Source organism: Amblyomma maculatum, chromosome 4, assembly GCF_055883805.1.
Source record: "Amblyomma maculatum isolate TAMU_Amacu chromosome 4, ASM5588380v1, whole genome shotgun sequence".
NCBI lineage: Eukaryota > Metazoa > Arthropoda > Arachnida > Ixodida > Ixodidae > Amblyomma > Amblyomma maculatum.
In genome coordinates this window covers 40,732,329-40,745,813 of record NC_139347.1, presented here as the reverse complement: position 1 = coordinate 40,745,813, position 13,485 = coordinate 40,732,329, and the positions used below count along the sequence as shown (strand labels likewise).

General features: G+C 45.5%; 1 protein-coding gene across 1 annotated transcript in view; it reads right to left on the bottom strand.

Moving 5' to 3' along the window:
- LOC146190812 (fatty acid hydroxylase domain-containing protein 2-like) overlaps positions 1-13,485 on the bottom strand; it is a 68,473-nt gene that overhangs the window by 14,986 nt on the left and 40,002 nt on the right. The window contains exons 4-5 of the mRNA XM_084599844.1: positions 8,374-8,492; positions 4,131-4,336 (exon numbers count right to left, since the gene is read on the bottom strand). Of these exons, the coding sequence (XP_084455970.1) occupies positions 4,131-4,336; positions 8,374-8,492 (325 nt within the window). The remainder of the gene's footprint in view (positions 1-4,130; positions 4,337-8,373; positions 8,493-13,485) is intronic.

Genomic DNA, 13,485 nt, shown 5'->3' with positions numbered 1-13,485 from the left:
GTGTGTGTGTGTGTGTGTGTGTGTGTGTGTGTGTGTGTGTGTGTGTGTGTGTGTGTGTGTGTGTGTGTGTGTGTGTGTGTGTGTGTGTGTGTGTGTGTGTGTGTGTGTGTGCGTGTGTGTGTGTGTGCGTGTGCGTGCGTGCGTGCGTGCGTGCGCGTGTGTGTGTGTGTGTGTGTGTGTGTGTGTGTGTGTGTGTGTGTGTGTGTGTGTGTGTGTGTGTGTGTGTGTGTGTGTGTGTGTGTGTGTGTGTGTGTGTGTGTGTGTGTGTGTGTGTGTGTGTGTGTGTGTGTGTGTGTGTGTGCGTGCGTGCGTGCGTGCGTGCGTGCGTGCGTGCGTGCGTGCGTGCGTGCGTGCGTGCGTGCGTGTGCGTGTCCGTCCGACGTTCCAGAACGCCAGTTCAAAAAATTAAATTGGCGCGGAGCTAGGGGCGTCGTTATCCGTTGCCACATTTGGATTAGCGTAATCTGGTGGCGATGCTCCGTTATCCTAAAATGCCGCTGCAGCCCGGGAAGCTCAACTGCTAGCGAGCGATGTTTCCTTACTGTCATTAGTCGCCAGTGCTGTTATAAAGAGTAATGATTCAGACGCTGCTGATTGCGAAAGCCGGGGATGACTTTGTCCGCGTTACTTCAAATTTACTGACTCTAAAGGAATGTGGTTTCTGGAATCATGTTAATATTGACACAGCTTTCGGGTTTATCTAATGGCTTTGCCAGTGCGGTAGTCTTTTTTGCTCGTTTCGGTTGATGCTTTCCCGTGTTCGTTACTTTGGTTGCGCAGTTCTGACTAAGCGTTCGCTGTGTTTGTTATTTTTGTTAGAAATGTTTCTGTTATCTGTTACCTTTGATTTTATTATACATTTTTGTTCCTGTTATCTTCTATTTTTTGTAATTTTTTTGTGTCCATTTTTATACTTCTGCGTTCTCACTTTTCTGTAGTTATCTACTGCTCTTGGGTTTGGCTCCACGCCACTGCTGCGTGTTGAATCCTTACTGTGCACGTGCAGAAAGTTTGATAACCCTGTTGATGGGTGGAATTTTGATATGAAGATTTCTTTGCTCCGTTTGGTTTTACTTTCTTCCAGTGTCCGGCGGGTCCTGGCTGGAATTTAAAAATCTGTTTGTTGCTGTCAATAAAATTTTCGCAGTTCCACGTCTTTTCTGTCATCTTTTGTGTTCGTCCTTGTCTTTTCTGGTTGATTCCTGTAGCCAGTCTGAGTAGGATTCTATAACGCATGCAAGATCGCAGACGCTAAATCATGGATAAGAGTTAAAAATAGTTTCATGTTCTAACTGTTGCGGTGATCCTGCGGCAGTTTCATCGCTGTTGCTATTACGTATCCCATGTGATTAGTGACACCTCCCTGAACACAGCACAACGACCTAACGATAACAAGATATCCCTATCTTTACAAGTAAGTGTCCACTTGGATTATTATCTGACTGGTCCGTCATCGAATTTGCGTAACGTTTTTTCGTGATAACACCCGCTTCTACAGGCAGAGCGCTAAGTGTGGTCATTTCAACGCTAATTACGTGTACATCAGCTATTCGTGTTAAAAAAAGATCAAGAAAGATATCGAGGACGGTTTGTTCGCACGGGGATGTCTTGTGTCATTGAGAAAACGACTTGTAATCTACGCTTAGCAGAATATTTCTGCCAAAAGAAACCACAAACAATTAATCCTGAAATAAGCACTGCAAAAGGTCGAGCAACCCCCCTCCCCCCCCCCCCCTAAAAATAAATAAAATAAAAGCTGAAATCTCCAACCAAAACTCCTATGGTAGATATGCTGTTCCTATGTTATGGCGATGCGCTGCGCTAAGTATTGACACCGTTTAGAAAACACTTTCTCTCTGTATTATAAAGCTCCCATTCTTCTAAAGCAATTGTGAATGTTAAAATAGGAAGAAAATACGCTTCCCCGAGTTTCTTTTCTAGTCTGCAAGAAAGACTAATGCCTGGAATGTCTACTGCAACATGCATTGAGAAATACACATGTTTTTGCGCGGTTTGAGACGTTTCAAGATACGCTGAACACAATCCATCTCTGAACGCCTAACAAAGGACGATACCTCACGACTTGACACGTCGGGAGCACTTTCTTTAATCTAGGTCTTCAACTCGTATCCTGCGTCGTAGCTCCGGAGTACTTCGTGACGTGACTTCTGAAAGTCAATTACCGGTGCACCATTTCATCTCGACCTAACTGCATGCGGCATTCGCACGCCCAACTTAGTCATGATGCGAGCTCGCTCTCATTTTAATAAGCGAAGCGTTTGTACCCAGATCTTCACGTTTCATCCCATTAACATTTCTTAAGCGTCATGCACTTGTTGCAGCAGTAGTTACTAGCAGAAACCATTCGCATTTACGTGGAGGCCTGACGTGAGGTTGTTCCTTTAGCACAATTTCCTGGGAGTTGCTGATGCGCTGGTGAGAGGGTGAACTCAGAATCCTGACTTCCAGGACCGTTGCATTTCTAGTCAGACATGCCATCCATGCACCACGCAGGCAAGTTCAGTTAAGCGGGGCTTTATATCTATGACGATTGGCCTTTCATACTATATGGTGGCTTACGACCGTATGCTGATGAGCATGCATGGGATGATTGATTGATTGATTGATTGATTGACTGATTGATTGATTGATTGATTGATTGATTGATTGATTGATTGATTGATTGATTGATTGATTGATTGATTGATTGATTGATTGATTGATTGATTGATTGATTTATCTATTAATCGGTCGATCAAGTGAGTGGCTAACTGCATGAACGCGAACAAAAATCTGCAAAGGGAGCCGCAGGTGGGAGCCATTGACGCTTTCTCGTCATACACTTATAGGCGGAGCATAAGTGTTCCTCAGCCCCTTAGAGCCGGGCACTTTTGAAACATCGCGCACTTGTGCTATGCTTAATGATACTCGAGTTTCTTTTTATCGTGAGATTAGAACTCATGTATTGAAGCCGTTACCAGCAAGCCCTTGCGAATCATTGCAGCGTTCGCTGGTAGGCAGGGTCTTCCTGATACAATCACTTCGGCAAGCAGAAGCGCCGGAAAACCAGCTCCGAGTGTTTTTACACCACTGGTTCGATTCTCTTCTTTAGTCATGTTCGCACCTTGCCCTAGGTTGTCTCCGAGAGATGCATCGTCATTATTTTGTCAAGTTACCACGACCGTCCATTCTAGTCTTGTTCCGAAGGCGTCTTCTCCTCCAGCCGCGCTAATCCCAAACCAGCAGATTGGATCAGGAACGTAATGGTTTCCGAAACTCTCTGCAGATGAGACAAGACTCCCAATTCACCTTGATCCTGCCTGAGGCCCTCCTGAGAATCTAGGCGGCTTAAGTCTAGATTGAGATACGCCCAAAAAGTTTGTTCAGCTATTGAGAGCTTGTCGTCTCTATTTTACCGCGCCTACTTTGCGGCGAGCTCAGGCCTCGAGACAGGGTGACCGGACAGTCAAGATACCCGCAGTACGCCTCATGCTGGATACGCCCCTTGGAGATTACCGGCCTGAGTTGTCTATCTTTTTTGTTATCCTGCTGGCGGCTCTGCAAGGACACACAGTCCGACATTTCTGCTGCTTTTCTTTTACATAAATGCCCTTCAATTTTATGATCAGTCTCTGCCAATCTATAATAATTGAAACCATTACTTTCAAAGAAAAAATAAAGACGACCCAAAATATGAGTTTAAAAAATCTACTTTACTAATATTATACTTTTTCCAAGCATTGTATTAGCAGAACGTCAGTCAAGCAGAGTATAATAAGATATCAGACCCAACAGTAGAGATTAACTTCAGCATCGACTACAATTTCTACACATGTCAAAAACTCAGCTCTGCTCACTTTTTCGACTAGTAAATGAAAATAGGACTCCTTTAGAATTGTTACTTTATCGGCAGAAAAAGATTTCAAAACGAGAAATATTCGCGACATCTTAAAAAACTACATTGCATTGGCACCCGCAGACCAATCGTGAACGTCAGCGGCAGTTAATCTGCTTGTTTAAGTTGTTGTAGTTTTTTTGCCCAAGTAAAGTATGTCCTTTAGCCCCATATCGAATGGCTTTCGTACGTGTATGACGAATACCTAAAGATTTGAATTAGTAGAGCTTTTTACCTGTGTGAATAGTAGAACAAGACCTCTTCGATCACAACAAAGCAAGCGAAATGCGCCGCGACTCGATTCCATGACGGCAAGCTCAAGCTCTGGTCAAATCCACGCATTGCCTTCAGCCAGTAGAAGATGACGTTCATCGGCAGTTGAACGAAGACCTGGTTGCACAGAACTTGTTTCACCACTGGAACCAAATCTCGGCTCGTCGGCTAAAACAAAATGAAAGCAAAAAAAAACGTTAAAAATAAATTCCTCAGTTTCTACATGTCTGCTTCCAGAGATGCCAAAGTCGGTTATAAATAAGGTTGTGAACTGCGGATGAAAACACTCGGAGGTCTTTGGGTGCGATCACCTCATTTGATGTCCATGCTGATAGTGCTTACAGCAGAATAATGAATAAATGCATAGTTACGGACTCCCACAGCGTCTTATCTGAGAACACAACTTAACGCAGATTTTCTTTTTAAGTTAGTGCGCATACTCTCTGCCTGCCTGCCTGCCTTGCCTGCCTTGCCCTGCCTGCCTGCCTGCCTGCCTGCCTTGCCTGCCTTGCCTGCCTTGCCCTGCCTTGCTCGCCTTGCCCTGCCTGCCTGCCTGCCTTGCCTGCCTTGCCCTGCCTGCCTGCCTTGGCCTGCCTGCCTGCCTTGCCTGCCTTGCCTGCCTTGCCTGCCTTGCCTTGCCTGCCTTGCCCTGCCTGCCTGCCTGCCTGCCTTGCCTGCCTTGCCTGTCTGTCTGTCTGTCTGTCTGTCTGCCTGCCTGCCTGCCTGCCTGCCTGCCTGTCTGTCTGTCTGTCTGTCTGTCTGTCTGTCTGTCTGTCTGTCTGTCTGTCTGTCTGTCTGTCTGTCTGTCTGTCTGTCTGTCTGTCTGTCTGTCTGTCGGTCGGTCGGTCGGTCGGTCGGTCGGTCGGTCGGTCGGTCGGTCGGTCGGTCGGTCGAATTTATCTCTCCCATCTTGTCTACGAACTCAGTGAACCCCAACGATGACTTACCGTAGGTCTGAAGATCGATATCTTAGGCGTTTAAATTAAGACTGCCGATATATAAGCGTCTTCCTCCGCATTCTTATCATCATGTTTCCAATTTTATTAACTACGGTAAATCAAAATAGTTAGGCAGATCCTCGTTATAAAAAATCGTTTCATCCAAAATTTACAAGGTCAAGACTTGCTCTCAGATGAAATTCCTCGGGGAAGGAATCATTCGGTGCAATAAAGTTCAAGCATATGGACGCATTAATAAATGTGCATTAAATTAAAGCTGCCTTCTGCTAATACCGTATATTCGGCAATTTCGGACCTGCTGATTCTGAATCAACCCCCCCTTTTCCGCTGAAAAAAAGAAGGAAAGAATTTTGAAAAACATTTACATGAGAATCTACTCGCCCCCCCCCCCCCCCCCCATAACATTTATCACCGCGGTCGTGAAAAGAAGTAGGTGCTCAGAATCGAGTAAATACGGTATATATCTGCTTCTCCTCCTGCAACAAGTTTCCTTAACTACGCACCAATCTGCGAGAATAAAATGGCACTCCGAAATGTCCCAGACAGACCTCAGTTTAATCTCGGATGAGAAAGACAGGACAGGAAGGAAGGAAGGAACGATGCCAGCAGAGCGTGGCAGAAGTCGAATACCGCGAGAAGTCAGCGACTTTGCACCTATAAAAAACGAACGAGGTATGCTGTTGGTTACTCTTTTTTTTATTATCTTCCAACGGTAATGCTAAATTGGACGAATCTCGCACACCCTGTAATCAGGACAGTCTAATCGCACCGTCTAAGCAATTACTTTCCACCAAAAAAGAAAGATCAGGTTGACAGCGCTGGCAAAGCTGTCCACGAATAGCGGGGCCATGGTCCCTTAATATATGGTAGTAGCGCAGAGCGTACGAGTACCACGGGTTCTTGGATTTCGTGATCACAGTGGTCGAAGCCTGCCTCCCCGGCCACCTCCTCTTCATTTCCTGCCAGTCCAAATCCTCCTGTTCCCAGGCGTCCATCTGCGCACCCACGTGGCTTTCTCGGCGGAAGTAATTTGGGGGACGCAGCACATGCACAAGGTGAGAAAATAGAACTTCCTATCCGGTAATGTACGAGTGGTAGGCAGTATACGTATGGTGGAGCTGACTGCGAGAAAGCAGTTCGAAGGACATGCCCGATGTATTTTTAAAGGAAACATTGCTTTTTCCATGTTTTTTTTTTTTTTTCCTTTTTCGCCTCAGTCTGCAGATGAGTGTCCGTTTCATGCGTAGGTGCAATGCGACACCACGACTACACTTGGCCGCACACGTCCTGGGTTTTAGAATATGTATGCAACATAGTGCATACCCGCACTTTTCTCTCCCACTCGCACCGTTTGTCGCTCTCTCCTATCTTCAACCTTCAGTTCCTCCCTCGTTGCGTAGCTCAGGCGTACGGCCAAAGCCAGCTAGCACGCGCGCCCTTTCATTCTTTACGAAGTTATCATTCCTCTACTTCGCCCTACGCTGTCTTCTCTTGTATTCAGTCCTCTTGAAATGTCTTTCCTAACTGATCAACGAAATTTAAACAAATTCTAATCGAATAAATCAAGTCGACTGTGAAGATTTACTTGCTATGCACTTTCACTATCTGAGCGACAGTTCGCGCATTTCCTCCTACTTATAATAATTTATTCGAAAACGCAATTACCTAGCAAACTTTTCATGGGAACGTAACCCGGATGGTGAGCATCCTGCTGTGCGGAAACAAAAATTGGGCAGAACACAAATTCTAAGACGTCTTACACTCCAACCCTCGTACCTTATAGGCACCAGAGGCGCTGTGGTCACGTGTCTTTTCTTTCTTGTCCTTGTTTAATGTGCGCTGACTTCTTCATGATCCTTCACCAACTAGCTCCAAATGTCAGTCTAACCCCCGTACCTTCATGAGAGCATCCACTTCCAGGAGCACCTACATCATGACTTGAGCCGCGTGACCGTATGCCGCCCTCAGTCCTCAGCAAAAAAAAAAAAAATATTACTAAAAAGATCCCTGCCTAAAGAGCGGTACCATAGCATACAATGGAATAGAGTAGACTACGATGCAGTATAGTACAATACATCACTGTCTAGTACATTACGCGATGATGGAGAGTTTCAGAAAAAATACCACTAACTTACTTGTAATGGCCTAAGTGCCCCGGAAGGCATTCTACATAACAATGGATGTATACATGAGGAACAGCTTTACAGTCACAGCCAGCTAAAATGTCATTGAAAGGCAAAGAAGCAAGCACACTATATGGCAGAAGTCGAATCACTTCATTCTGGTCCCGCGTTAAGTATCTAGCACGAACTATCCTGGGCCAGACCAAAGCTAGGCGGTATAAAAAATTATATCAACCCCGTAGAGTATACATTTCTTCTTTGAAAATAGACTGTAGTCCTTCCCAGCTTCTTATTATTCTAGTGCTTTTCGAATCACGTATGCGCAAGCATGACCAGGTCTTTGGCAGGTGGTAACTGGCAGGTAGCATGGCCGCATACTAATAGGTCATCGGATTGAGTGGCCTTTGACATTACAGATGCTCTACACTGGGACAGATACATTGAGATCGGTGGGTGATATGGCAACCGAGCCACCGTAATAACTTGGCTTTATGTCCTTATGTCTAAAAATTATGTCTGAATGTGTGTGAATATCTTTATGGCTGGATGTGTGAAAAATATCCAGAGTCGCAACATTCTGTGTAGTCTGCAGCGGAATGGGCTCAGAACTGAACAGAAATACAGGGACGGAACCGTGGGTCATTTCGAATGGCAGTGTCTTAATTCCGACTGTTTGTTCAATCTGCCATTAACAAAAAGTAGTCTGTCAGCTTTACAAGCTGAAACAAAGTAGACTAGCATGATAACTATTCGGATCATCTGAAGAACCCTACAAAAAAAATGTGAGCATCCAAAATGTCTCTGTGTGAGCCACTAAGAACTTAATAAGACCGCGAAGACGCCAGCTCGCGCATTTCCTTCCAAACCGCCAAATGACAAAGCCCCCCATACATTTTCTGCGGTTACAAAAACAATCTACACGGCATATAGTCGAGAAAGCTCCTTTTCCACCCTCGCGCGAAACCTCAAAAGTACTCCCGTTAAACGGGAGGTGAGCTCAACATACGCCGACAAATGACGTCGAAAGCTAGTTATGTTCCCAAACCAAATGTGCTTTGAAAGGGACCACCACACGCTGAATAAATGCCGTACAAAATCGCAAATTAAACAAACAGGCATATACCTTAGTTTCTACAACTTGAACTTTGTACCTCTTCATCCACGATAAGGATTCGCTAGTATCGGCGACCAAGAATGCCAGTCCAAGAACCCAGTAGCTACCCACGGTCAGCAGCCACTGGCCTGAAATGAAAGGAAATTCGCATGAAATTTATTAGCCTTTCGTACCAAATGACTAGTCTTTCGGTAAGCAGATGCTTTGCATGTTATGACGGCTAGCCGGCTTTCTCGCGCGAAGAGAGTTGTGGGTGCCTCTCATCGGCACGTATGAAAATGAATGGCGAAGCGCTGTGATCTTCCATAAAGTTTATACGTTCTTCGCCGATCCTTTTGAAAGTGTTGTGAAAACTCGACGACACTGAGGCGCCGTGCGCCTGCAGCCTGTCGCCACAACCCTTAGCTTGTAATTCTTGTCCTCACACAATAATGAGTCTCTTACCCGCTGGCATGTTAGTAGAATTGCGTCCTGATTATAGTAACGTTTCGGAGGCGTAGTTGACGCTCGTCGAAAACTTAAGTATTAGTTAAGAGCGATAGCTTAGAGCCTGAGTATATGCGCCTAGTATGCAAAAGGGACTGGGTTCGAATCCTATAGTGCAACTGGGGAGTCGTTTAGTTTAGACCAGTAATAATTGATCATGCCTTCGGCTTGATGATATCTTGAAGAAGGCAAGACCCGGCCTCTAACTACACCACTATTCGTTACTATAACGGTTCGCTGGAATAAAATGTATTTTCATTTTGCTCCCTCTACTCACTCACTGTATGAATCAAAAATAGCTCAGGCTAAAGACTGCGATGCATGTAGCCGGGGAAAGCGGAGCTGTCACGTGCATGTAGTACGCTGCCTAGGCATTGGCGAGTATTATTAAAGGGTCCAGGCAATGTGATGAAAGCCATTTTGATTCTTGCTAACTGCTCTTCAATTTGCTTTTGTGCTGTTTACCTTGTTTTAAACAGGTAACGCTGTTTACCTGTTCTAAACGCTCACTTGGTTACGAACTATTCAACAGTTTTTGGGGAGCGTCCACGATGTATTTTCAGTTTGCGAAAACCTTTTATCATTGCAAAGCTTGCTGAGCTTAAATTACAGGGTGAATGCTAGCAAAAACATTGGCGTGGCGTAATGTTTTTCAACTCCACATTAAATTTTGTCTTGCGGGACATCATATCAACTTCTCTAATGATAAGAAAACATTCAATGCCCAAGATAATTATTTTATGGTTTCTTGCCATCAGATAACGCTGTTTAGATTGCACGCTGATGAGCCAGTCATACAGCCACAAGAATTCTTAGTAAAATATGGCTACGCTTGAATCCCCCACAGCTTCATTTACAGCCAGAGTGCGCCGAATGGCGATACCAAGAAAACAAAAAAAAAAACATGCCGTGGGTTGTGTTTCCTTCTTGCAAAGATCCAAGAAACAATACGCTGTCTTGAAAGTCCTTATGCACTTTTTCTGTTCATAATCGTGACGTCGTCGCCTTTCTCTCTTCTGCTCTTCGCATCTAGTTTTAAACCTCGTCGTCTGCTTCATAGGAGGAGGAGCAGAGGATGCTCTGCCATTTTAAGTTTTCACCCAACTGCCCTTGGCAGCTGCGTCTTGTAGTTTTAGTTTACAGGCAACAAAGGATATATTGTGAAAGTATATGACACTTTTTTATCTCTCTTTGTTTTCAATGCTTGAATTCTTCGACGCCAGCTCCTAAAGCTTGGGATCGATCGAATGCCGCCATCCAAATAAATCCACCGCGGAAATCGCAAGATGTCACCGTCTCGGTACTTCAGATTACGTATGCATTCACCAAAAGCTGGTCATCGACCGAACCTTTTCGTCGGGCGTAGTTAATGTGATTCCCTTCTTCCGCGGCAGAAGGCACCCATCCCGCGTGACTCGTTTCTGGAAAGCAGCGGTTGCCTTGAAAGCCCCGTCGAAAGCGACCTTCGCTCTTCCCAACATCGGAAGCTTGGATAAAAGCAAAGAGGAAGGAGGGGATTGAAAGGGCTGCTTTCCGCGCTGCGTCTCTTGTCGCGTTTGCGGTCGGGACGCCTAGCGTTCGATGGAGCCGCTAGATACAGCAATACGGCTCGCAAGGTTCCGCCCAAAAGCTGAGACTGACGCCCGCTTGCTTGTTATTGCCTCAACGACCGCGCCCGCCGACCATGCGCCGCTGATCGAGCCGAACGTCAGTAAATTCTATATCTCGTCTGGGAAAAGAGGATTTCAAGAAGAAGAAAAATACGCAAAGCCCGACTTCGTTGAAGCGGAAAAGAAAAAGGTTTTCTTCGACTCGACCGGGGTGACAGGAAACACCAGCGGGATAAACAAACGTCTTCGCTATTAAAAGGCGCGGGGTGGTAGCGGAGCTTCGCTTAGATAGGCAGTGGGCGGAGGCGTTGCCTGTCGCGCAGAGTTGACGGGCGGAAAACGAGGCTGACGTGGCATCCATAACAAAAGGAACGCAGTCCGAAATGTCAGCACGCATCGCGGAGCCTCGTGAGTGCCCCTTGCTGGCCGAATCGAACGGCATCTTATTTTCATCAGTTTTTTCTTGTCGGCCGAGTTCTTGTGTCGATCGGAGCAAATGGAAAACCCGCATGGAGGGAAAGCGAGACTGGGATAGGAGTTGAAGACGAAGTCATGCACGACGTCAGTCTTGAGAGGCGTTGTCCTCTTCCAGGCGGAAGCCCCCCTTTCCCGCCTCCTTTCTCTGAAGATGCGTGCGAAGAGGGAGGATGGAACTCAGCAAAATACGCACAAGTCACCTTGACGCGCATTCCCTGAGCCATTGAGGTAGACGCGTTTCTTCATTGAATAAACAAGAGACCAGAAGAAAGAATCGGGAAACTTCTTACACGGTAACGCTCGGAATACGTTTGACAGTGTGTGAGGCCCTTCGGCTGTTGTAGCCTTTTTGTCTTTATTTCCTATACTCTCGGGCTGAGCTCATGATCTTATTGCATCTTCCGCACTTTCGCTATGGCAGAAACTAGCGCATATCTTCCATGCTCCGGAAGAAATAAAAGCAATATTTACACGTTCAATATATATATATATATATATATATATATATATATATATATATATATATATATATATATATATATATATATATATTCGTTGGCAGCTAAGCGGTGTGCCAGCGCTTATCCACTTTTCAACGCTCAACCGCTGACGCAGGCATTTACGCAACCAACGTCGTCATATACTACACGGTTAAAACGCAACCCTATTTTCCGCCTACAAATATCGGTGGTGCGACCCGTGTTTACCGAGCATCACCAAGACAAACGCGCGGCCAAGCTCGCACATCGGACTTGACGTTGAATGCACTCTGTCATGACGGCTAACGGGAGGCAGCCGAGCGAAGCGATTATGCCCGTCACGTTCGGCTCAGAACAGCGTGCTTAGCGCGGGCAGCCCTATCGTAACGGTGAAGACGGAGCGGTAAAAATGCTCTCGCCATTTCGTTACCACGGTGAAAGCCGCCTTTTGACCAGCTTCGGCCTCCTCGCGCGTGTTCATGAGCAAAATGATGTGCACTGACGAGACACGCGGGAAAAGCAAGCACGACCGTATTTGAGCACGCTTCTTGTCCTGGCCGCTCATGTCATCTTTTTTGTTCCTTTTTATGTGTTTGCGTCTTGTACCCAGAAGTTCTGCAATATCGCTCTTTTCGCGCATGCATTACGTTTAGAGACAAGATTTTATGGAGTTCTCTTTTCTCCGCGCCTATCATGGGTAAACACGCACAGCACACCATGTCTGCTTTTACCGACATGCCTCGGCATCTCTATTTCTTTTTTCTTTTTTTGCCGTGCCTTTCCAGCTTTTTGGCTGCAACTGGGTGTATGCATTTTGTTTTTTATTCGGATTCTGTCGCCAAGCTGCGGCGTTTTGTCGCCTAATACTTCCAAAGTCGCGTGGTTATCCAAGTTACCAACCTTTTTCACCGGGTTAAAAAATCACGTGCTACTTTTAAAGAGTAGCACAAATACTCACACATTGTTTTATCATTTATTTCTAATGTGGTTATAGCTTAGCGAAGTCAACCTGCCGCCGCAAATTACTTCACGGCAGACCATGGTAGCAAACTTTCGTCCGGTGACTGCCATACAGTTGTGAGCCGGGTTACTCCGAGCTGTAATGCTAAAAGGAACGGCTTCACATCAGGTGGCGCAGGTCCCACAGCCCCCATGCATCGGTGTTTGTAGAAGCCCTCATGAAGACTGCATTACGCATATGTGTGGTAACATTCACAATGATACACGAAAAACTGGCAGCGGTTTAAGGCGCTTGAACCCTGTTAGAGGAGTTAGTTTCCATAAATTTGAGTTGCTTAGCGTTTTCGTTTCATTCTACTCGTCGCGTCCTTTTCAACTATATATGACTTGGCGTTATAGCGTAATATTCAATTTTAAATCGCAGTTAACTAATTAACTACAGTAATGTATGACCTGCAGTTAACCCAGTGCTATTACACTCAACATGAGTTATCGAGAGATATATGACGATGCTCTAGCGTAAATTTTATTCAAAATTTATTACCTTCCATAATTATTATGCATAATTAGTAAAGATATATCATATTCGAGATAGGTTACCCGAGGATATACCACTTTCGCTGCTATAACACTTGACATAAGTTACACAACAATAAGCAGTTATCTTGCCCGGCTTGACTTGAAGGTTTAACATTGAGGCTGAGCTGTGCCCGACTTTTACATTGAGTAGAACTACCACTCTTGTGGAGAAAACGAGCAAAGCTTCATGAGTTCAATCCAAGATAAGTTTATTTGCTACTTCTGCATTTCGCAGCTCTCCAAATGTCACCCTACTACACTGGCCTCTGAAAACAGCCAACAGGACTCCTTCTTCTGCACACGATAAGCTCCTATTTCCTTTTCCCGAAACTGCCTCTCATTAGGCGTTCATTAAGAGCGAAATTACGCGCTCACTCCGTACACATTAGAGATCGCAGGAGAAGCCTCTATTCGGTGCAATTTGTTCAGCTGCGTCCAATCGCTGATAAGCTTCTCTGAAGCGGTCCTGTTTGTAGAGAAGGCAAGCGAATGGTATAAAATGATACAGAAAATGACGGTCTGACATCACG